The sequence below is a fragment of the Tamandua tetradactyla genome, chromosome 5, assembly GCF_023851605.1.
Source record: "Tamandua tetradactyla isolate mTamTet1 chromosome 5, mTamTet1.pri, whole genome shotgun sequence".
Taxonomy (NCBI): Eukaryota; Metazoa; Chordata; class Mammalia; order Pilosa; family Myrmecophagidae; genus Tamandua; species Tamandua tetradactyla.
The window spans coordinates 3,359,031-3,385,161 of NC_135331.1; the positions used below are offsets into that span (position 1 = coordinate 3,359,031).

The window sequence follows — 26,131 nt, forward strand, 5'->3', positions numbered from 1 at the left end:
ACATATATCTACACATATAATATATATAATTTATATATGCAATCTCTGTATAAATTTATGTCAAATGATATGAAGCCAATATAAAGTAGAAAGTTATTTGTTCAGTTAATGCTCATTGAGTATCATCTGTGTGGAAGGGGAGGATATATATATGTGTGTGTGTGTGCACGCGCGTGTGTGTAAAATAGTCTCTGTCATATGTTAGAGTGTGATATGCATAAGGAAAAAGGTGACTGTGGAGCAGTGTAGGAGGTGAGGGGCCCCAGGAAGAGGGGTGTGGCTTTTTATGCACAGAGGTAGGGAAGGCCCCTCCATGCAGGTGACATCTGAGTGGAGGTCAGATACATCACTGTGCTGTACAACCTGCCATATACTATACTATACAGTACACTGCACGGGGACACAGACAGAAGCAAGGAGACCTCCTAGGGGAGTGTTACACTGATAATTGAGGGGATTACTTGGTTGTTTGGTTCAGGTAATTGCACTGCCAGCGCTCTAGATCTGCTCTTCACCCTTCTCCCTGTTCTGTGTACCCTGCGATGCTAACATTTATGAATAACATCAGCTGTCTTCCTTGCTTGGTGGGTTCCACCTGTGTTTGGCTGATAGGAGGCAATAGCAATGCAAGAAATCTAAGAGGGGAAAGAGGGCACGGGCTAGCAAAGGCTGGATTTCTTTCCTGAAGACCTCTGGGCTTTGAGAAGTTCCTCCTCCAGCTACAGTTGTCCAGTGCCTGCTCCTTCCATGTGTCCTGTCAAGAAAGGGACTGATGCTTCAACTCTGCTGCTAGGTCAGTGTGCCTCATTAAGGGTGCCCACATCTTTTTAAACATTCCTGGTTTTTAGCTTTCTTCGCCGACCACCCAGAGTGAGCCATCTGGTTTCTTCTGGGACTCTGTCTGACGCAGACATGGTGGCGGAGATGGAGAGAAGAGCTCAGGGTCTGGGTAGACATGTGAACTTGTAGTTTGAGAAAAAGAGTAGTCACATGACTCCAAGGTTTTTGTTATGGGTGATATGGCTATATGAGCCTGCATTTTCTAAGATGGGAAGAGAGATTTTAGGGGGACCCATCGAGAGATATGCTTTGGACCTTTCAAGTATATCATGTCCATCATATCTGTAAAACAAGGTGTTGAGAAGGACGTTGAGTGTGTGAGTGTAGTTCACGTAAGATGCCCAGTCTAGAATCTAGACATTGTAGAGTGGGTGAGATAACCAAGGGGTGGTCTGGATGTAGGAGATGGTTGGAGCGCTAAGCCATGGGCAGTCCATCACTTAGAGGCATGAGGTAATAAGGAAGAGCCCGCTAAGAAGAGTGTAAGGGAAGGGCCTGAGAAGTAAGGGGAAAACCAAGAAAGAGAACTTACAAATACAGCATTTCTCTCTATTTACCTAGTCTGTCTTAAATTCAGTGTTTAAAAAGTGGTTGCCATAAAGTTATTCCAAAATACTGATAGATATTTGAAATGAGCCAGAGGTGGAAGTATGTTCTGATGACATAAAATGTTATTCTAATAAAAAATAATAAATGATCCTTAAGAATAATGGGAAACTTTAGAAAAATAGGCTTAAGAAATCTCACCAGGTAGATGCAACAATTGCTCATATTTGGCGTATTTTATTTCAGTCTTCCCTTTATGTGGGTATACTGTATTTCACTGGTTATGAGCTCTTTTTTTCATGGTTTAATATCTCTAAAATCAGAATGCTTCTTAAACTCTATAGTATCTTACAGTTACTCTTAGCCTGAAATCAGTTATAATTTAGTTGACATTGACAGCCCTTGTATACAACTGGTCATAACTGTTCATAATGTTGTCACTTCTATATGTAAATACCTTAGCATTAAAATTTCAAAAAGTATGAAATAAAAATCCTAAGTGCTAAAAAGTTTGTGTCAGTTTAGTCTCCCTGTACTACATAAATAATGATTTATTTAAAGATTTATGAGATCTTAGATTCAGTGAAATATAATATGCACCTTTGTATTATAAAATAAACATCCTCATTTTTTCAATCAATAATAAATTATATGATTTCTGCTTCAGGCTAATATACCAGACTTCCTGCTGGGAACAAGTAGAAAAGCTAAATAATAGACAAAAATGAATCTGTTTTAAGATTGCAGCTTAGAGAGCTGCAAAAGCAGACAAGATATTAAAGAGTCAAGATTCCAGTGAATGAGCCCAAAATCTGAGATTTCTTTCCCCTGGGATATTTGTATATACTTACTTGGTGCAAGACAGGGAACATGAGAAGCTGAGAAGAAAGTGGTAGCTCACAGGCTGGAAGCCAAGCAGAGTTTTTCACAGTCTCATTTGACTGGATAGACAAAACTTAGAGTTCAGTTTTTGCCAAGGAGTGTGGTTCGGAGTAAATGCCTACACTTTCAATAGGATCCTCTGAAAGCCTTCACCTTACGTATAAGAAAAAATAGTGGAAAAACACCTGGTCCTTACAGACAGCTGTCCAGTTTAAAATGGCCTCAATCCCATACCAGATTAAGGCGGTACAGTTTTACTCTGCTTGCTTATCAGAAGCAAAAGTAAAGCCTCTCTGGACAAACATAACATCATCCAGATACTCTACAATTCTTCATTCACAGGGCTTGGCATTCAACAGGAAATTTTGAGGCATACCATAAAACAGAACAAAGAAAATCAAGCTATTAATACAAACATCCCCAGCTATAATACAAATATTAGAGTTGCCAAATATGGACTTTAAAGTAACTGGAATTACTATTCTCAAGTAAACCAAAGATAACAGAAAATTTTGACCAAGAACTAGAATCTATAAAGTAAAATCAACTGGGAACTAAGAACTCCATAGTCGGGCCCAACAGCAGATTAAACAGAGTTTAAGAGAGAATCAGCAAACTGAAAGAGGCAAGTTGAATATCTCCAGGCCAAACCATCATGTTATAAAAGTATAAAGAACACAAAAAGGATGGTGGTAGACATGTGACATTCTTTAAACACGTAACTTAGGTATAATTGGAATCCCTGAGAGAAAGGAGAGACAGAAAGATTTAGAAACATTATATGAAAAAATAATAGTTGAAAAGTTTTTAAAAACTGGTGAAGGAAATCAAGCCGAAGATTCAAGAAGCACTGTGTTGAGCAGGTAGAATGCGTGTATACAGCACACACATTGCCTATACAAATCTTAGGAAATGTGCCGAACAAAAAGACTCAAAGTACACATCTTAGCAGCCATGGGAGGAAGACAAAGCAGTAAGAGTGACAGATGATTTCCAAACAGAAGTGATGGCTGCAAGAAAACGACAGAATGTCATTAAAGTGCTAAATGAGAATAACTGCAGGCTAGAAATCCTGCTACAGAGAAAACATCTTCCACAGGGTCAGATGAAATAAATTTATTTTACTTAAACCTAACTGAGATAAACTATCTCCAGTAGATCCTCTAATAAAATACTAAAATGTTTTACTCAGATTGAAGTGAAATGATCCCAGATGAAAATAACAGGATTTAGGAGAAAAAAAAATGAGGAGCATCTGAGAGTGGAAATAGGATGGAAAGTCTAAAATGAATGCTGACTTTAGCAATCAAAAATAGTTGTCTTTTGAGTTATGAAATAGAACTAGAATTAAAGTCTGTGAACATATTGATATAAAATGTTGCTGGGAAATAAATGGAAATAAGATTTTTAAGGTCTTGAAGCTGTACATGAAGTTATAAAAGCATTAATTTGTGATATTAAGTCAAAGATGCATGTTAATAATCTCTAGGGGAAAGAAACAACTAAAAGAGTCAGAGAATTTATATTAATTAATCCAAAAGAGAGGAAAATGGAATAATAAAATACCTAAATAACCTCAAAGAATACAGGAGATAACACAAAAAAGAAATACAAAAACCGTAGGACAAGTAGAAGCAGCAAATAGTGACACAGATAATTTAGTATTTAATTGAATATGAAGGAAGTAAATAACTTGACTGAATGTCAGCAAAAAAACCCCAAAAAGTTCAATTTAAAGAAGCATACCTTAAAAATAAGGACCTCCTTATTGGATGAGAGTAAAAGAATAGAAGATGAACCATATAAACAGTAACTAAAAGAAAGCTGATACAGCTATGCTAACATGAAAGAAAACAAATTTTATGGCAAGGAAAATTATTAAAAGCAAAGGAAAATAATTCACATTTTTACTAGTCACTCTACCAGTGGGATATAACTGTTCTAAATTTATGTGCCCCTACTCACATAGCATATATATATATGTATATATATATAAACAAAAATTGACAGAACTAAAAGGGGAAAAGATACATCCACCATCATAGTATCATAGTGGATGACTTTAACATATGCCACTATGTAACTAATACATTGAGCACACAAAATTTAAGAGCAGAGAATATTTGAACAGTGCAATTATCAAACAACTGGAGAAGTAGAACAGTCTTTGCAAGTGGACATTGACCATTAATCAAAATTGACCATATCCTGAGCTATAAAGCAAGTCTCAATACACTTCATATTATCCTATATTATAGGATTTCAGTAGGCAACCACACAGCTGAAATAAGCCAGAGTTCAATAATAAAGCATAAATAGAAAGTCCCTAATCATGTATGACTTGAAAAATGCAGTCCTAAATAATCCAGGTGTCAGAGATGTAATCACAATGAAAACAAGGATAAATTTTAACTAAATGAAGTTATGACGTATCAGAACTTGTGGGCAGGAGTCATGCATACATTGGAAAATTAAAGATTAAAAATCAATTACTTAGCCCCCATCTTAAGAAGCTATAAAAAAAACAGCTAATAAACCCGTTGAAATAAAAGAATATAATTTGATAATATCCAAAATTAATAAATACAAACCAGAGAACACTCACAAAAATCCACAAAGCTCACAATTGGTTATTTGAGGAAAATGATAAAATTAGTAAGCTCTGCCAAGACTAATTTAAAAAAAAAAGAAGGTACAAATTAGCAATATCAGAAATAACAGATTGTATGGGAATGAAAAGATAAAATACTATATTATGAATATATCATGAAGAATAATTTTGAAAATTTAGATAAACTAGACATATTCTTAGAAAACCACAATTTAAACAAATTAACATAAGCAAGACTAGAACATTTGAACATTTGTTTATATATTAAATAACCTTAATGCATAATTAAATCCCTTGCCACCAAGAAAAGTCCACCTCCAGGCTTGGTAAGTGAATTATTACCAATACCTAATGGAGAAAGGAAAAACAATTTCACACAGTCTCTTCTAGTTTTTTGAAGTTACCGTAGACTTTATATTAAACTCCAATGAGAAAATTACATGAAAGTTAAATTTCAAATCAATTTATCTTAAGTACATAAAATGAAATATCTTCACAAAATATTAGATGCCAAATATTGTGATATATAAAATGGGAAATACATCTTGAAATGAAGTGGGGCTTATTCCAGCAATGTAATATTGACTCAGTGTTAGGGGAAAAAATCAATCAGTGTAAGGCATCATACTAAAAAGGAGGACCCATTAATAATAATGGGTAATGACATCCATTAGTAATAACAAAATAAAACAAAACCTCTCAGCAAAATGGAAATAGAAGGAATTGTCCTTAATCTAATGAGTATCTACCACCCCCCCAACAAAACCCGACACAGTGAAACAAAATCCTATAGCAAACATCATCATATTTGATAAAATATGAAAGCCTTTCTTCTAAAATTCAGAAGAAGACAATACCTGCTTTCCCTACTCTGAATCTGTAGTGGTGATCCTAGCCAAAGCAATAAGATGGGAACAATAAATCAAATAACATAAGGATTGTGGAAAAAGAAATAAATCTGGCAGTATACATAAATAAGAGGATTAAATGTGTAGAAAATTTGAAAGACTCTATGGAAAAGTTATTCCCATCCCAGGAGCCAGATGTAAATAAATGAACTTCCACATAATTCCAGTCCCAGCCGTCCAGCTGCCTGAGCTGAGACTGAGTGCAGCAAAGATGAGCAGTCTCTGCTAAGCCCTGCCCAGACTCATGAGCAAAAAAAATTGTTATTATTTTAGGCCACTAAGATGTTTTGAGGTGGCTTATTTTGCGATGATGGATAACTAGAACACAACGAAATCCCAATGAACATTCTATAATTCTTTGTAAATTATAAATGTGTAAACTGATTATAAAATATTTATAGAAAAATTTAAACTAAGAATAAAAAAGAACAGAGTATTCATCCAGAAGATATAAAGGCTCCTTATAAGCTTCAGTAATTAGGGTATATGATATTGGTGCAATAATTGACAGACTTCTGTTTGTATTAGTCAGAGAAACAGAATCAACCGAATGATAAATTGAGACATATTGCAACAACTGACTCTGAAATGGCCATGAAAATGAGTGAACCACACCTATATGCAGTCACATGGATGAATTTCACAAGAATAATGTTGAGCAAAAGAAGCCAGAAGCAAAATCATGCTTACTGTACAATTTTAATCTATATGAAATTCCGAATCAGGTCACACTTCCCTGTAGGGCGAGAGATCAGAATAGTGTCCATTTTGAGAAGGTGGGAAATAGTGAGTGAGCAGATGAATAATGATAATTATTCTGGGGTAATGCACTTTGTGAATGTTCCTGGAGCTGAAGCCTTACGTTTTTTGCATGTTCTGTACCTATGTGGTACTTTAATTCAAAAATATATTAAGAGTACGACATTGTGAAGTTTTAGCTTTGTCATTAAAGACTTCTTTCCAAATATCACTATAAATCCCAGCTTTATATTGTACGTGTCTGTGGTAGTTAGATTGAGTTGTCAACTTGGCTAGGTGAAGGTGCCTAGTTCTATTGCTGTGGCCATGATCCCATGGCATGTGAACCTCATCTGTCACTGATTACCTCTGCAGTCAGCTAGGAGGCGTACCTGCTGCAACGAATGATGTGTGACTTAACTGGCTGGTGCTGAAATGAGAGACTCAACGTAGCACAGCCTAAGCAGCTCAGCATTTCTCATCTCAACACTCGCAGCTCAGCCCAGGCCTTTGGAGATGCAGAAAGGAATCACCCTGGGGAAAGTTGTGGGAACCCAGAGGCCTGGAGAGAAGGCCAGCAGAGATCACCCTGAGCCTTCCCATGTAAGAAAGAACCTCAGATGGAAGTTATCTACCTTTCCTCTGAAGAACTTATGAAATAAATCCCCTTTTATTAAAAGCCAAACCGTCTCTGGTGTGTTGCATTCTGACAGCTAGCAAACTAGAACAGTGTCCATATAATTTTTGTTGGATATTTCGTTTGTTGCTAACATTTCACCTTTAAGGCTGATCCTGCACTGAACCTTATAACACAGATTTTCCTTAGCCTTCAGATGTTTCTGGAGAATATCACCTAGGTGTGTGAGGAATGGGGTACAGGCATGTTTCAAGCCTCTTGAATAAAGGCACATTATCTAACAGAAATAAGATACTGTACACTTCCCCACAAGCCTGATGAGAGGGCAGATATGCTGAGTTGTTGAGATTTAAAACACTCTTCGTCAGTTTGGAAGGAGCATATATCAGTGTGCATGTGGCCTGACTTTGGTCTCTATTTTGACCCTGGTAGTAACAGAAATGGTCTCCTTGGATGCATTAAATGTGTGTTTCACCCTCTCTTCGTCTGGAAGGTCGTTTAGCATGGTTTCTTCTCCAAGCTGGATGACCAGAACATTTGATGATGTGAAGTGGTCTTCCTGCATCTCACCTGCAAGTGTAGAGTCTCCTAAACTGTAAAACTGGAGTAGTGTTTCACCGACTCGAATGATTCCTCCTTCACGGAAGGAATGCCGGATGTAGCAAATAAAAATACTGGATTCCAGGCAATTGTGCATTTCAGGGAAACAATGTTGGGGTTGCTTTTACACTGAAAAAGGATTTGCTGTTATTCCCGAATTGAGATTTCACTGGGTGCCCTGTATTTTATCTGGAGACTCTACCCCCAGGAGACCTTGGGCAACGTGTGAAGGCATTGTGGTGGTCACAAAGAGGGTGGGGGGTTTGGTGCTAGCATCTGGGGGTGGGGGTTGTCCAGGGATGCTGCTGAGCATCCTACAATGCACAGGACCACCCACCTTAACAGGGAATTATTCTCAGGGATGCTGAGGCTGAGAATCCCCCACTGAGAGCCTGAGTTTCCACTTAAATCTCCAGGCCTCTGCAGTTAGCCAGTGACATGTAGAGATTTGCAACAGCTAAGTAGGATCTGTCCATGTGGGAATGACGATGCCTCTCCCCGTGCTTCTCCCTGTCCCAGCTTATGGACTTTATTGACACGACTTCCTCTCCCCTCACCCGATTGCGTTTTCCTTTGTGGCACCTGCCACCCCCCGGCAATTAAATCACGTGTCAGTTTGCTTGGTCTTCTAATTGCCCCTCTCTAGAATGCCATCTCCGTGGGGACAGAGACGACGTTTGTCTTATTGCACATGCGTTCCCGAATGGTGTCTGGCCTCCGGCTCAGGTCCTGGCCCTGCCCGTGGCCTCTCCTGGGCGACTCGAGACAAGCACGTAACCTCTCGGAGTGTCTCCTCATCTGTGCAGGGAGAAAGATAAACATACCGAGGACATGCTAAGGGAATTAAGTTTACGCACCATTCTGTAGCTGCAGAACAGCGTTAGGCACAAAGTAACTGCAGTGACAAGCTGGTGGGGATAATAAAGCAAACTCCTTTGCTCCAATAAAAGGCAGACATTGTTACATAGACAAGGTGATGAGAAGTTGGCTTGAGGTGGAACACTATGTATTTTACTTTAGAAATGAGGAATGCAATATGCTTAGAGTTTGGAGAGCAAAATGGTCGTATCTTTTAATCAAGAACAGAAATAAACCCATTTTTCTTTTTTATCTCCCTGGAGAAATAACTGCACATGTTTTAGGTACTCACGGTAGCATTTCATGCATACACTTGGTGTTTTGCTTTCCTCGTTACTAAAGCAAACTCCATGCAATGGGTGGCTTAATCAATAGCGATCTATTGGCTTACAGTTTTGAGCTGAAGAGAAGTCCAAAATCAAGACGATATCAAGTGATGCTTTCTCCCAGAAGATGGTGGCATTCTGGGGCTGGGGGCTGGAGACCCCTGGCCTGGCTTCTGTGTCACGTGGTGGCCGCTCCTGGCCTCTCTTTGCTCTTCTAGCTTCTGGCCGCTCCCTGTCCTCTGGCTTTCTCTCTTCCTATGATCTTTCCTAGGTCTTCCTTACAGAATTAAGATCCATGCTGATTGAGTTGGGCCCCACTTTAACTCTAGTCACTTCACCAAATGTTCCAGTGTACCCGAGTTCACCCTCACAGAAGTGGATTAATTTTAAGAACATGCTTTTCTGGGTTACTCAGGTCCAAGCCACTACACTTAGTAAATATTGTCTGATTCGACTTACGTTCCAGGCTAGGGCTGGTACTCCATCGTTCTACTTCCCTGCAGCTCCTGTTCTGTTTGGTGGTGCCCTGTGCGGAGTGGCTGGCACCAGCACCATCTGTTCTTTCGTTTGTTTGTTTAATTTTTGAATATCACCCTTGGTACCAGCAACTGATTTAGGGCCTGGAGGTTAGAGCAGTGAACAAGGCAGGCAGAGTACCTGCCCACTTGGATATTTCATTCTAAAGAAGCATTTGATTGTCGTAGGGAAAAAATGGAACAATCCAAATGCTTAACCCTAAAGTGGCTGGAGTACACGAACAGATGCCCTGCAGCAGTTAAAAGGAAAGAGGAGAGCTATGAAGACCCACATGGATACCTCTCTAAACTCTGTTACAGAGTAACTAGAGGAAAGTTGCAGAATGTTATAAACCATATGGTGCCATTTATGTGAGCGAAATAAAAAATATTTTGGTACTGGCAAACTTCTGAGGTGCTCTACAGCATCTCACTGCTACAGATGTTGTTGGAGGGCAGATGAGCTTGGTCAATAATTCAACAAATGCTAATTGAGCACGTGTTTTGTGCCAGGCAGTCTACTGGGTACAGGATATGCTGTGGAAAATGAAACCTCACCATGCAAAAATTAAACAAGCCTTGGTGGTCTTGTGAGGTTCAGAGTCTGGTGATGTGTAACTGGGGAGTCTCCCTAGATGGGGACACTGGAAATGTAAAAACAGCCAGAAGAGCAGGGGCCAGCAAAGGAGGCCAGAGAGAGGATGGTCGTTTAGGAGGGGGACATCGAGAGTGGTGCTGCCAAACCCAGGAGGGGAGCCCGGCCAGCTGTGTGCGATGTGAGGAGTGGGCAGGGGGCTACTGGGATTAGAACGGGCTTCACTGGGGATCGTGACTGCCTTGGTGGGGAATGGGCTCAGAAACGCGAGTGGAGTGGGCTAAGAAGAGAGTATTGGAGGACGTGTCGTCAGTGACCCTCTGCTCAGTCTGTCTCAGGCCCTGTGTGTGCAGGAGTGCACGTGCATGTGCGTGCGTGTGCATGAGTGTGTGAAGACTTGTGAGTCCTCACTGGGTGGAGAGACGAGGACAGCGTTCCTTTATGATGGGGTCTGTTTTCTGAGCCTAATGCAGACTCAGCTGAGGGGTGCTGAGGTGGCGGGTGGAAGGGAGGTAGGTTTGGTTATTGCAGTATTCCCTGTTGTTGTTGGCTCTGGAGGAGTTCAGAAGAGGCAGGGGAGTGAGCTGAGGCTGTTTGAAACTTTGATTTGGGTGCAAGGTCTTAAACTACCTTCCCCCCAAGGTTTTAGGCCCACCCCTCAGTCTGGGGCTTCCAGGGACTTTGCAGGGCTCTGAGAAGTGCCTTGTGTGGCACGAGCTGTCCGGGGTGTCATCTGCTGACTGCTGTTCCCCTCAGCGCTTTCCTGCTCCTCCCCGTGGTCCCCCTGAGTGTGTGGTGACAAGGTCCCGGGAATATCCAGCTTCAGTGGTGCTTCCCTTGGCCTCAGCTCCCTGCTGCTGTGGGCCTTCTCCGCTGACCCCTGGGGATTGCCTCTACTCAAATCGGGACCCTCCTGCTCAGTGAAGGCTTTACTAGCTTTTGAGGAATGCTGTCCCATCCAAGGGAAGTTGGGCATCCCTTGTGACTCTGTGTTTGGGGGCTGTATTCCTCCTATTTTATTAAAGATGGGTAATTTTCCCACTTACTTGTAAGGTGGTTGTTGTAGTACTAAGTGAGTTTAACTGGAGAGAAAAGGAGTCAGAATATCTTTATTCAGCTTTGTTGAAGCAAAAATCTCAGAATTTTTTCCATGCCGATGAATCTGTTCAAAGTTTTATATTTTCTACCTGTTAGTTGACCAGTTTCACTACATCGTTCTTTCTTAACAATAGGCAGTAGAGAGAGAATTTTCCAGTTACTCAAAGGAAAAAGGAACACAAAAATCTCAATTGATCCAGCAAAACACAAGGACAAAACAAAGCAAACAACAAGAAATTGTGGTAAATTGAAAGCACCAAAATAACATGGCAGGACTAACTCCAAACATATCAATAAAGAGAGACTCACCATCAAAACCTATTTAGATACTGACGCTACAAGAGATGACACTGAATCACTGAAATTAAAAGCAGACAAAATGTGGGACTAAGAAGATGCTTGCAAAGACAAATAACAGGAGTGGTGCAAAGAAAAATATCCGGAATAGCTGTTAATTTCAGATGAAATACAAATCAAAGCCAGAAGCATTAAAAGGGACACATGAAAGGTTTTGTTTTTTAAAAAATGTTTAGCAAGAGGCATATGCAGTAGATTGAGTTATGTACCCCTGAATAAAAATATGTCCTTAACCTCAGTCCATTCGGGGGTGTGCGACCCCATTGTAGGAGGCCCCTGGAAGCTGTTCTTCTTAGCTAAGGTGTGGCCAGCTGGGTCAGAATGGGTCTGAGCCCTGTCACTGGAAGAAGCGTAGGGGAGGAGAAGAACCTGGAGGTCAGCAGATGCCAGAAGCAAAAGGGGAGGACACTGTCATGTGCATCGCCATGTGACGGGAAAGCCAAGGACCCGGGGTTGCCGGCAGCCACCTACAGACCATCACGGTCTTCGGGAGCAAAGCTGGCCTCGCGACCCTCCATGTGGGACTCCACCTAGTCGCAAAGCCATGAGCCAAGAAGTTCCCGCTGCACAGGCTCACCCGTGGTGGTCTAGTCTGCTAGCTGCCAGAATGCAATATACCAGAAACGGAATGGTTTTTAGAAAGGGGAATTTAATAAGTTGCTAGTTTCTCTAAGGCAGAGAAAATGTCCCAATTAAAACAAGTCTATAGAAATGTCCAATCTAAGGCATCCAGGGAAAGATACCTTGGTTCAAGAAGGCCAATGAAGTTCAGGGTTTCTCTCTCAGCTGGAAGGGCACATGTGAACACAGCATCATCTGGCAGCTTTCTCTCCTGGTTTCTTGTTTTATGAAGCTCCCCGGGAGGCATTTTCCTTCTTCATCTCCAAAGGTTGCTGGCTGGTGGACTCTGCTTCTCATGGCTATGTCGTTCTGCTCTGCTCTCTCTGAATCTCCCATTCTTTAAAATGTTTCCTCTTTTATAGGACTCCAATAAACCAATCAAGACCCACTCAAATGGGTGGGGACATGTCATCACCTAATCCAGTTTGGCAACCACTCTTGATTAAATCACATCATCCAGGGAGATGATCTGATTACAGTTTCAAACATACAGTATTGAATAGGGATTATTCCACCTTTATGAAATGGGATTTTGATCAAAACATGGCATTCCTTGGGGGCATACTTCCTTCCAAACCAGCACACATGGTATGGTATCTGTTTTAGCAGCCGGGATGCTGAGACAGCGTAGTGCAGCAAGAAATGGTGACAGCCACGATTCTTCTTACTGTTCAGTGTATTGGGGATATTTCCAGCCACTGTTAGAAGTCCAAGAACCAGCCCAATGCAGTGTCATCAGGAAAAGCATCAACACCCCCTCCAGAAGTCAGGGGAGACAAAAATAATAATAATGCTGTAGGAAACCTGAAGATCCCACTCCAAATGCCCCACTGTTCCCAAGAGTCAGTCTGATCCCATCTGCTATAAATCTGGCCTGTTCATATAATCTCTCTCTCTCATATATATACATATTATTACAAATAACACAAAAAAGTAAGTTCCTTTCTGTTCTCTTGTCCTCTTTTTCTTTTTTCTTTTTGTGGGAATTCTTAAGTGGGAGAGTATATAAATAAATGGTCTTAATTTGCCGTCTTTATCTCTTTTTAAGTGTGTGTATGTGGGTGTTCTTAATGTAGCACCTGTTAGATTTAACTCACCACTGTTGTCATAGTTTCGCCTTATTTCCTACCTTTGTTTTTATCAAGTGGTTCCTTAAGAACCTTTGGTTTTGTTATGGCCTTTATCTTTTCCTGATTAGAATGTTAGTTTATCAATTTCATTCTTTTAAAGAAAAACACCAAAGACAGTATTGAAGATGACATGAATTTGCTTTTGATTACATCTTTGACTGCATCCTATATGTTTTCATATTTAGTATTGTCATTTTTAGTATTTTGTAAATCTAGTACATTTAATTTTTTTCCTCTTTTTATCCAAGAACTACTTAGTAGTTTGGGTTGTTCCCCCATCCCCCACCCCCAGTTAGGTAGCTGTGTTTTGATGTTGCTGTGTTATTTACACATTTAGTGTTTATGACTATGGAGTATAAGAATTTATAGTATTTCTGTAATTTTTGTTTGTCTGTTTCTTTGTTGTCTTATAAGTGGTCATTTTTTAGAAAGGACCTGAGAACATTATAAATAAGTGTATTCTCTATAGAGACTATGACATCAGTAGTAATATTATCTATATTTTCATATCTTTGTTTACTTTTTCATCAGTCATATGTCAGAGACAGGGAAAGGAGATATTTAAAATTTTCCAGCCAATTTTTCTTACTCTTAATTTCTAGTTGTAACCTTAAGAGTTCTGTTACAGTAATCTGCAGCCTGTATACTCTTTATATAAAATATTCATGACTTTTTATTCACTGTGAATTATGTCTTTCAATAAAAATTAAAATTATTAACCTAGTTAATTATGTTTCCCTTCAATTTAATTTCTTGAATTTTTCTTCTTTTCTGCCTCAAAAATGGTCTGCCCAACTCTCTTTTTCCTTGGAAGATCTGCCTATGCCTATTTTAAACAATTTTTGTATTTGCTCAACCTCCTTATTTTAAGAGTTCTCCTTAAGAAAATTATAGTTTAACCTTCTTTCTTTAACTTTTGAGTCAATCTAAGAGTTTATGCTGTTTTAAGAAAGAGTTTAACCAATGTTTAATGTGATAAACCATGTTTGGTCTTATTTCTTTCATCATTTTTTTGTTTATTTGTTTTGCATGGGCAGGCACTGGGAATTGAGCCTAGGTCTCTGGCATGGCAGGCGGGAACTCTGCCACTGAGCCACCGTGGCTCTTCTTTCATCATATTTTATGCTTTCTGCTAACTTCCTTCGTTGCTGATATGTTTTAACAGGTTATTAAATGAGCTGTGTTCTGTTCTCTCTCTGTCTCCCTCCTATCCAAATCTGTTAGCCAAACATCCTGTTTTCAAGCTTTTTTAGAAAGAATAAGTGAAAAAAAAAAAAGAACACAAAACATAAAAAACAAAAATATAATTGAACATAGCATTCTTTGGTTATCGTTGACAATGATAAAATCATATCTACTGATTTTTCCTATTGAAGATAAGAAAATCACTCCACTTTCCCTCTTTTTTCTTTCCTTGTTTCTGTTGGTATTCTTACCAAATTTATGATTTAGAAATTACTATAGGGTTTGGAGTGTGAATCTTTATTGATCAATGCCTGTTTGTCCTTGCTCATTTTTGGCATGCATTTAAAACTATTAATTTGAATTTTATTCTATGCTTGAACGTTTCAGGGCTTGCCTTGTCTTCTTATATGGTGGCTTTTCTGTTCTTGAATATTATTCTTTGATTTCCTCCCTGAGGAATAGGCTTCAGTGATTTTTCAAGAAGGATAAATAGGATGTTCCCTTGTATTTTTCTGTGGCCCTCACACACTGTCACTAACTTTTTTAGGACATACACGGTTGTTCAATTAGAACATTCCCCACTGTTTTCTGTAATATTTATCACTGGTTTTTTATACCTAATTTGGCACAGTAGAGACAACACCAGCCAGATGTTTCTCTCTTTTTAGTTTGTTTTTTAATAATAAATGCTTATAGAATTATTTATTTATCCTTGACATTAGTGAATGTATTTAGGAAATGTCTAAAGGGTGGTGTTTTCAGTTTTCTCAGAAATTCAGTGAAATTTTTCTTTTGTGTTTTTAATGATGCTTCTTCTACATTTTTCTGTATCTTTCTAGAAACCCCATTATCTGTATATTCACCATTGATGGTGTCTCACAGTTTTCTAGCTGTCATTGACTATTTTTATTTCTTTGTATTTTTCCACTGAGCTTGAGGGAAGCTTTAAAAGTTCCCCCTTCTTATGGTGATGGCTCGATTTTCTGCATTTAAAAAACTACTCTACTGCTTCTGTAACTGTTTTAAATTCCTTATCTTAATACTGTCAGATCTTCTTGCATCGAAGTCTTTCCTCATAAAATAACAAAGGGCCTTTATTTTCTTGAATATCATTGGGAGCTCAAAAGTGGTTCTTTCTAAGTTCAATATTTTATAGTAAACATTCCTCAAAGGCATGGTGACTCTCAGCCTCAGAGGGCCTGTTCTTAAGGCCCTGATATTTCTGGGTCGCATCTACCCTGTGTTTCTGTCTGTGTTTGCTGCTTGGCCCCCCCCTCGATGGGGTGCTCCATTGGAGGTGCTCGCCCCCACTGGGCAGGGGCCCTCTTTGCCTGCACTCAGTTTCCGCGTGCTCTTGTTAGGTCCGGTCCCAGAAGTTAAGCTGGAGAGGCCACTGGTTATATGCAGCGAGAGGCTGGGCGTGCACGGTGTTCCCGCCGTCCCGAGCTGCACCCCAGCGCTGCAGCAATCCTCTCTGAGTTTGCTCGAGTTGTCACAAGGGAAACCCGTCACCTGCAAAGGGATCCAGGTTTGGCTGGCCACCCCGTGGCAGGACAGTGATGCAGCTGGGTCAGCTTCCTGCCCTATGTCGCGGGCTCTGCTGGGGAAGACACCCTGACTTGCTGGGCTCTCTGGGTGCTGCGGCCACAGCTGCCCTTGAGTCTTTCCCACGGATTGTGGGCTCAGAGCTGGGGAGAAGTGTCAGGTGAACTGGCCGCCCATGCTGCGTGGCTGCCCTCGCCCCCTGCTGACCCCTAGTTTATTTTGATGGCACCGTGCTTCAGGCTGCCAGATTGAGCAAATAAAAATGCAGGACACCCAGCCACATTTGAATTGCAGATAAACAGCTGATCATTTTTTAGTACAAGTATATCCTGTGCAATATTTGTATTTATCTGAAATTCGCCTGTAAGTGGGTATCTTGTACTTTATCTGGCAGCCCCAGCCGTGCCATATTTTCCGCATGAGGTGTTTGAATTCTCAGAAATACTTGCAGGCCGTAGCACACAGATTGCACCTAATTTTCAGCACAGATGCAGAGTTTTTACTTATCATCATTCTTTCTTACTTATTGCTGTGGGTCCACTCGGGGGAAAAATTAGAGGCCTGTGCTCATATTGCCATCTTCCCCAGATTTCTTGAAAGTATAATTTAGGAAGAAATTTATCTTTTCAAAATGCTCGAATTAATATAAAATCTATATGAGGCCACTGAGGAACATAAAGTTGCGAACATGGCACTTTCTTTAAAATAAGTGTTTGAGATCATAGCACAAAAATCAAATATAATTTTTTTCTTAATGGGTTGTTAACTGAGATTTACTGTGCACAACGTCTTTGTTACTTGACACCTGGCCCATTTTTATCTGGAATTGGTGTCCTTAGGTTATAATGGCCACCCCTTTGGGAATTAGAGAAAATGAGTTTTACCTCTTAGCTCATTCAGTGCATTGTAGAACATAATTGGCATTACTTCTGTAGTTGTGTAAAAACAACAACAAAGAAACATTAGCTTTAGGTCAACTCAGAACATTTCTAAACAATGAACATTTAGGTCAGATACCAAGCAAAAAGAGTAACAGGCCATTTGTGGAATAAAGCTTAGAAATTACTTTCCCTTGGATGATGTTCACAGTGACCCCTCATTGCTTTCCTGAATAAAGCTAGAGGACCCCAGGTGTTGCCCTGAGATCGTGTAATTATTTGCACAATTAAGTTTCGTGTTCTCAGCTCGTAGGGGTCAGATGTTGAGCAGAAAAGTTCACAGAGCCTTAGTTCCTGGTATTAATGTTCAACAATCTATAGGCTGGCTGCTGGTTTTGGCAGTTTCTAGAACGAATGCAGGCTGGTGCGATGATAGTTCAAGATAATTGCTGTACAGTAGCACCAAGACACATCTGCACTGTGTTACTGATGTAGTTCTTTTAGGACTTTTCCTGCACAGAGAGCCTCCTGCCTTCTTTAGTTCCATATCACTAAGATTACACAGTGCTGCTAATGGGGGAAAGGACCGAGAATTCTAATTATAGCGTGATGGCAGTGGAGAAGGACAGCATGCAAAACCCTAATATAAAAGTGTAATATGCGCTTTGTGGTATTAAAAGCATACTTATTTGTTCACTCATTCATTGAGTATTTATTGAGCACCTGATACAGTCACGGTCTCTAAACTCACCGCAAACTCGGACCTCGCGAATCCTGAACTGTTTTTGCTCCTGCGGAAACCCAGGGTTTCCCTTAGCTGACCGATTATGTAAACTTGCTGTATGTGTGCTTCCATCATGTCATGTTACTATAGTCGGTTCTTTAACACTGAACTCAGGGCCAGCTGCCCCCGACGTGTGACTGAACGAAGCTGATGGAACGCATGCATTTTCTCCAGGAGGCCCGTCCCCGCCTTCCTGCATCAGGGACACTGGATACCACTTCAGTGGCTCATGTGGAGCCATTTTAAACAGGCTGTCACCAACAAAAAGCACAAAAGTACAAAAAGCCTGGCACTGCCTACACATTGAAGAATGCTTGTTTGCAGTGTGAGAGCTGAAACAAGAAGGCAGACCGTCCATCTTCCTTTGTCCTCAGCTGTGCAAATGTTTGGAGTGACTGCCAAAGTGCCGCCGAGTATTGATTTGTGGTTAAAAATACACTTTAGCAATAGGTGAATTTGCACATATAGTATCTGTGAATAAACGAGGATTGACTGTTTGCCAGGTGATATTGTAAGGACAGTGGAGAAGATGTCTGACCTGTTTTCTCTGCCCACTGGCCTGTAAGCTCCTGGAGCATAGAGAAAATTGTAGCAAAGCCTCAAGTTCTGTTTTAGGGCAATTATGGGATGGTGTAAAAGGGCACGGAAGGTGCACAGAACCCAGAACTGTGGACAGCCTTCAGGAGAAATGGCTTTTATCTTGCCACTTTGGGAGGATAAATCATAGCCAAGCCAAGGAAGGGTGGGATGGAGACACAGAAAAGGGGGGAAGCATGAGGCTTCAACTCAGAATATTAGCCAGATAATTCTCGTTGCTTAAACTGCCTGCTGTTTGCTTCAACTAAAACTTGTGTCTGAAAATGCACATTTGTAGAAAATATAATTCAGGATTGATCATTTGCTTTATAGAAAGTTCACAAATGTAATTGTTTAAAGTAACGAAGTATCTTGTAATATCTAGGATGTTTTGATTTTTTAAAATCTGCGTTTATTAGGTTGTGCCATATGAAAACGGATCATGTGGCAGCAGTTGAAGATGTCTGGGTACAGTGCCAGTGCCACGTGCTGAAATCGAGGCCCGGCCATGTTGGGATTGGTGAACCCATCGAACTGAGCAATTTTCTCTATTTTGGGCTGTCTGAAAACTCAGGAGAGAAAGCATGAGGGTGAATATATGTGTTGAACTGGCTTCTTATCTAGAAATTAAATTGGATGCAACTCAGAACCTGGAGATGTTGGGTCCAGATAGGGGCTCCTCTGACTGGCCTCTCCTGAGGGGCTCAGGGACTTGCTTATTGTCACCCAACCCATGTACAGAGTTGGGAGCAGGTCCCCTTCCTCTCAGTCCCTTGCATTCTCCATGCCCGTTGACAACTGCCTTTAGGAGTCCAGACTCAGGAAGGCATTGTGATTGGAAAATGTAATCACGTTGGCCTTTGGAAACAGGTTGGTGCAATAAATGTCAAGGTGTGAACTTGCTTTTTTTTTTTTTTTTAGGAATAAGTGGTAAATTTTATTAAAAAAATAAAGTTTGTTAAAAAGAGAGAGGACATGGACATGCTCAAGGGAGGGACACGCAATGAGTGGAGTGGGCCAGCTTGTTGTATAGCAAAGTTTTACAATGGTAGGTTTCCATAGCAACCTTTGAAGACTAGATATCTTCTTTGTTCTAGGAGGAAATAGCTAGCAGAATTTTGGTTTGTTGTCACATACCTAAAATCTGTCTGTTGGCAAATGGTTAAACGTTATGACCCTAGGCTCCCTAATATATATATATTTTTTACTATTATTATTACTTTTATTTCTTTTCTCTATATTAACATTTTATATCTTTTTCTGTTGTGTTGCTGAACTTGCTTTTATTGCAGAATAACCAAAGGTAATTAATCACATGGCCTCTCATGAGAAAGGGTTCCGTACATCTGGGCGGGCTTTGCCTAGAAAGCCAGTGTGGTCAGAGCAAATGCCCTCCATTCTGAAAAGTGCTTAAATTGGTTCTTTGAATTATATAACTTCCGTGGCTGTGTTTTTCTTACAGAATGTAAAGCAAACTGGAAAAATAACATTTTGGATTTTTTTCCCCTATGAGGGAGGGATGTTCAGTAAGGAAAAATGAAAATTGCTTTTTGTGCATTGGTGTCATCCTAGCTCTCTCAGAGGTTCCGGATGTAGCCTTGGTTTTTAGGTTCCAGGGTGCAGTTTGCTCAGAGGACAGAACACATGCGCCCTGCACTCTCGGACCCGGCGTGGTGGGCCGTCATCTCAGCTGGCTCTGGAGCCTCGCCCCGGCATCTTCCTCCAAGGGCCTTTCTCTCCATCCCTCCACCCCACCCCAGGAAGGGTGTGCAACCTCCAGATCAGTTATGACTGCACTTCCTCATTTATCTCTGCCCCTGAGTCCTTTCTTGCTTCTCACTGGACAGTGAGTCTCTAAGTGAGCATGTGTGAGGGCATGAGTGGAGTATGGACACGACATCCAGTCTCAAGTGGGGAAGGCTTGTTCTGCCCCCAGTCTCAGCCTGCCTGGCTGAGTCAAGGGGAAGGCTGCCGGCTGATGGATGCTGGAATGCCCCGACTGTTTCCTAACCCTTGTGCATCTCTCCTTTCGACAGAAAGAGAACAGGTCTTAACATAACCCACTGCCATTTAAAACATTAGTTGGTTGAATTTTACGTATTTGTATGTTTGCCTTCGATGAGTGGCAAATGCATTTGGTTTTCTACTTCGTGTAGTGGCATTAAGTTTTTTAAAAAACAAATACACTCAATATCAAGAAAGCTGATTTGATTGAGACATTTTGGACTGTGGATAACAGGATTGGCGTTCGGGCACCCCTTATCCAGGGGCTATTCAGGTGTCTGTAAGTTTGCTTCCGCTGCCCCAGATTTCTAACACCTGGCCTCTGATTTCCCCCGGCAGTGACGGAGAGCCGCGGAATCCTCGAGAGCATCCAGCGGTTCTCGCTGCTGCCCACCTACCTGCCTGTGACCTACCACATCGACGAGGCCGACGTGTCCTTCTTCCTGAAGGAGGCCAACCAGGACATCATGAGGAACTCCAGCCTGCAGTCCCGGGTGGAGTCCTTTCTCATCTACAAGTCCAGGCGGCTGCCCGTCCTCAACGCGAGCTACGGCCCCTTCTCCATCCAGCACGTGGTGCCCCAGGACTTGCTGCTGCCCGCCAGCCCGTTCGGGGGCCCCGGCGGCAAGCTGCCCCCCGGCTGGCAGCTGCGCGCCCACATCCTGCGGGAGCGCGTCTACCTGAGCCGGCCCAAGGTGCAGGTCCTCTTCTCCCTGCTGGGCCGCGACTGGGACGCGCCCGGCGCCGCCGACGCGCTGCCCTGCCTGCGGGTGTTCGCCTTCCGGGAGACGCGGGAGGTGCGGGGCAGCTGCCGGCTGCGGGGCGCCCTGGGCGTGTGCGTGGCGGAGCTGCAGCTGCTGCCCAGCTGGTTCAGCGCCCCCGCGGCCGTGGCCGGGCGGAGGAAGGCGGCCGAGCCCCCGGACGGCAGCTCGGTGGAGCTCTACTACGCCGTGCAGCCGGGGGACGAGCGCGCCGCCTGCGCCCAGGCCGGGGGGCGCGCGGGCGGCGGGGTCCGGGCGGGCCCCGGCGACGCGGAGGAAGCCGGGCCGCGCCTGCAGAGGATCGGCAGCGTTTTCCTGTCCCAGAGCCCGGCGAAGGCCGCCCTCAGGGAGCTGCGCCTGGACGGCAACGTGGCCGTGCGCTACGCGGCCCGGACGGCGCGCCAGGGCGACGTGCTCACCTTCCCGGTCTGGGTGGCGCGGAACTGCACCCAAGACCGCTTCACGCTCAGGTGAGTGCGGCCGGGCGCCCACGCCCACGGGGGGAGCAGCCCGTGCGGGCCCCGGAGCCCCGGCTTTGCCCACGCGGGTCGCGCCTCCCTCGCCGCGCGTGCCCGGGGCGCGTTCGCCAAACCCGTTTCCTCCGCGTGGCGCAGAGGCCGGGGTGGGGGTTCCCGGTATTGGCAGCTCAGGTGTGAAAAGATGCGGATTTATGGGGTGGGGGGCGACGCCCCTTCCCCCGGGGCCAGGTGTCGAGGCAGAGTCGGGGGAGGGGCTGGGGCCTCAGAGTGGAAAGGGGCTGCAGGTGAGACCACCACGGTTGTCGCCGCAGAGGGGACACACACTTTTGTCAACTAAAAATCTATTGCGAACACGTGAGTTGAAGTGTGTTTCAGTACCAACCTCAGAGTTATTTTGTTTCTCTTGGAAAATAGAACCCAGTGTTCAGAAAATAAAAAGAGCATAATGTGTGAAGAATATACAGTAGGGTTTGTTGTGCGTTTGAGATAAGAATATCCCAAAGGCAAGACGTTTCAAATGAATACTGTGCGTTTTAGAAAAAAAAATATGGGTAAATTTGCTCTTCGGATTATAATAGGCAAGAGAAGCAACTTGCCTTGTCTTGATTGGATTTTCATTAAATAGTTTTCTTGCTGTAAACACAGGGAAGATTTTTATACTAGCAGCTATTTGGCACAAGTCTTGTTGGATTGCTAAAAATGAGCTAACATTGCTATATAACCCCGGTGATTTGATCTGAATTACAATGCCATAACATTTGTGTTTGACTTTGGAAAGTAGGAGAATAGTACTGTATGTAAAATAGATTTTGTATGTGGGTTTTAAAAGTCCATCCAATAATAATTACTTCTCTCGTCCCTCTCCGTCTTGGCTTAATACCTGCTTTTACTTTTTCCCTACTTCTTTTTTTTTTTCCTATACTGTGGTCCCGGTCACACTTCATTCTTTATCCTGTTATTGTTGTTGCCTCATCATGTGTTGAATTTGTTTTAGGGAAGCACATGAGCAGGGAATCGAATCTGGCTCTCCTACATGTTGGGTGAGAATTCTACCACTGAACTGCCCTTATACCCCCTATTTTATTTTTTTTTTTATGGTGGGTGAGTGTAAAAAATGAAACCCTCTTTTACTTCTATCTTGCGTATTTAATTTTTGTTCTTCATGAACTAAGTATTAGGAATTCAGGCTTTCCAATTTTAACAAAAGGGATGGAAACTAAGGGACAGCATTAATTTGGTGATTGAACTTCGCTACTTCTTGGCAGATAAAAACCTTTGGCTTGACTTGATGTGCATTTGAGGGGTTGCCATATGGATTTAAACACATCTGTGAGACTGAGGCCTCCAGGCCGTCTTCAGAAATCACTTGTAGATCCAGCTGCTGAGAATTCTCTGGATGGTCTGCTAGCTTTGACATCTGCTTCCACGTTCAGCTGTCTTAGTTAACGTTCTTTAGAGATCACATTTTATAAAAAGAAATGTTTTGGTGATGTTAACTGAATGTCTTGAGTAAGGGAGGGATTATACACATGCGACTTCATACTCTGCCATCTTTCAGGTCGGCCAACTAATTGTGGGATCCTGGACCAGGTGAGGCCCACATCCAGTGTTTTTGGGAAGCAGTTGTAGGTGTAGTGTTGAGTTTCACAGAAAACTTTGTTCCCTCTGACCCCCCCCCCCCCACGCCCCTGGGTCCCAAGTTGTACTCTCTTTGGCAGTCTGTGCAAATCCAGGGTAAATGTGCTGTGTTGGTCTACATAAGCTGAGGGAGCCAAACATTTTCAAATTCAGAAAGAAATACATTTGAGGCGAACAGATATGGTGGCTCTACTTACAAGTCAAAGATTGGACAATTTTGTACAACAAAAGCCTGTTTTTCAGTCCATCAGTTAGCAATTTGTGAAAAAATAATCAGTTTTCCGTGTAAACTAAAATAAATATTTCACGAATGTACATTTAACTTGGTAAGGGGGTGCCCTTTCCATCCCTTTTACAGCTTGCAGGAAATGTAGTTGCTGCATATTTAAACGGCTGTAATTACAAATGACTCTTATCAGTTTATTGTAACTGCTGGAGGCGCGTCTGGACATGGCGGCATGATTAGCCTTTAGTTTGAGTTCCTATAATTTGGAAATAATAAAACTGCGTATCCTTTTTAATGAAGTCCATTTGGCGCTCACTTAGCAGAGCCTCCACACGGTTAGAATTGGTGTGGCTTGCTGTATCTGACCATCTGCTATAAATAACCAGGAAGGAGTCAGCCAAGGGTTCTTAGGTGCTTTTCCCCCAAAGTTGTGACTTCGTTTCTAGGTTATCTGGGTTGGCAGTGTTAACACAATCAGAGGTGGGCTGGAGGCTCCGCTTTTATAGGTCAGTTGCCGGCAGGGCATCTGTTGCCTCTTAAGCATCACCATTGTGGAGAGGCGATTGAATTAACTGCCACCAACAGGGGGGACTCCATCCAAATTCGGGACTGATGTCGCAGCTGCAATTTCAGTTCCCCACTGAGAGCGATTCACCACCCTCTCTCCGTCTCCCTGGTTATTTGTGTTGCCTGTGATCTCGGGGTGGCGCCACTGCAGACCCACACCAGGAGTTGGCTTCTGTACTGGGAATCAGGTTTTGTGGTGCAAATTATAAGTGAAGGCACTTTCAAATCAAATGAAAAAATAGCTGTGTGTGTTTGCATCTGTGTGCATGGCGTGTGTATATGCTTACACCTTTGAAAACAAGAAACCCCATATAGGGCTGTTTGTCGTCTTATAAATCGTGTTACATCCTGCTGCTTGTGGCTTCCAAAGTAGGCATGCAAAGATGAAGAAAAGCAGAACGGCCTCAGTCCTTGCACATCCGAGCATCCTTTTAATTTCAGAAACCGTTTTCCTTCAAGTGAACAACTGAAGCATCCCACAGCACTTCCACCGTCTCCCACCCGTTCTTTTGTCCTCTTTCCTGACCCCATAGAGAGCTGATTTCAGAAGCATCTTAGGTCTCTTCACCACCTAATCACAGGTCTGGGGGAAGGTAAGAACTGGGCTTTTTTTTCTCACATCCTCACCAGCTATTTCTTTCCTTCTTCCCCAGAGGGTCAATTCCAAAGGCGGTGTGGTTCTCAGATCTGAACGTGAAGGTGGAACCAACTATTAACATAGCATTAGATTGTCTAATACTGCAGGAAAGGCAGCGAGAAGACCTAGAGTGGTGGCGCAAAACTCCATAAGTAGGGGTTTCCCAAATCGAGGGACCTTCAGAAACTTATGGAATGAATGAATGCATGAACCAAGTGTACACACTTGCTGAGGGCTCAGCAGAGTAAAATGCTCTGTGCTTAAGGAGTTGTTTAGCAGCTTAACCTAGCACTGTGATAAGATTTAAGAGCAACTCTGAATAAAGCATTCAACCAAGAGACCTTGCAGAGACGTGATGTATAAGAATATTTACTGACGAGGGTACAAGGTGAGTCTGTTACTGATAGGGCTTGAAGTCTATCTAGTGGTTGGGAAGCCTGCTCAGCAGAAGATTGTGCACTTTTTAGAAAATGAGATGATAGTTTGAGATTGACCCTGAAGGAATTCATTTGCATTAGGTAGCCTTTGGAGCTGCCTTGGCCCAGAACAGGCTCTCCTCGTCACGGTGAATTCCCTCTTAGGCCTCCTCGGTCTCATCACACTCATATTAGATGCGAAGACCGCAGAGCCTCTCCCACTGGCTCGCATACCTACTTGCCTGCCATGCCAGGGCTTGGAGCCCAGTTGGCCTTCCATAATGAGCAGTGGGTTCTTGGAACTACCTTTCACCAAGAACACATCCTCCAGGTGAAGACAGAGGAAGAGGAGAAGACCACGTGAAGGCGGAGGGAAGAGGAGAAGACCACGTGAAGATAGAGACAGAAAATGTCTGTAGCCACCTGAAGCAGGAAGGAGCAGGGAAGCATTCTTGCTCAGAGTCGTTGGAGGGAGTGTGATGCTCCTGACTTCTCGATTTGGGGTCATTGTGCTCCAGCCTGTGAGAGAATATGCTTCTGGTTTACGCCACTAGTTTGTATTTGTTTGTTGTTATAGCAGCCCTGGAAAACTGATATAGTATGTGAAACACGTAAAACCAACTAAGAGTTAGGATGCATTATATATAAAGAATGCTTGTTAATGAATAAATAAATGCAAACAACCAAATATGAAAAATAGGCAGAAAAACAAAACAAAACAAAAAAAAGATTTTCACTGAAAGAACACAAAGTAGCCAATTATTATATGAAAAGATGTTTCATGTTGTTAGTAATCAGTAAATACAAACTAAAACCGTAATTGCTTTCAATTTAGTACCTACCAAATTGACAAAAATTAAGCATTCTGATAGTATTGATTGCTGAGGGTGTGGAGGAAAGGAAACCCTTCATACAGTTGGTGGTAGTATATCTTGGTACAACTTCTCTAGAATATAATTTTGAATTGCCTGGTAATATCAGAGAAATTACTCAGTAAGTTTATTTCTAAGGTGTATTACATAGAAAACTCTTGGATTTGCTCACTAGAAAACATATATATATATATATATTATATTCATAGCAGCACTGGATATCCATTGAGATGATAATGGATAAATAAATTGTGACTTTTCCTACAGTTGAATCCTATTATGCATTGATGAAAATTATTCA

At 42.2% G+C, this 26,131-nt stretch overlaps 1 protein-coding gene across 1 annotated transcript in view; it reads left to right on the plus strand.

The window, feature by feature from the left end:
* Positions 1-26,131, plus strand: part of TMEM132D (transmembrane protein 132D) — a 722,321-nt gene that overhangs the window by 144,258 nt on the left and 551,932 nt on the right. Inside the window, exon 2 of the mRNA XM_077159548.1 lies at positions 20,574-21,465. Within this exon, the coding sequence (XP_077015663.1) occupies positions 20,574-21,465 (892 nt within the window). The remainder of the gene's footprint in view (positions 1-20,573; positions 21,466-26,131) is intronic.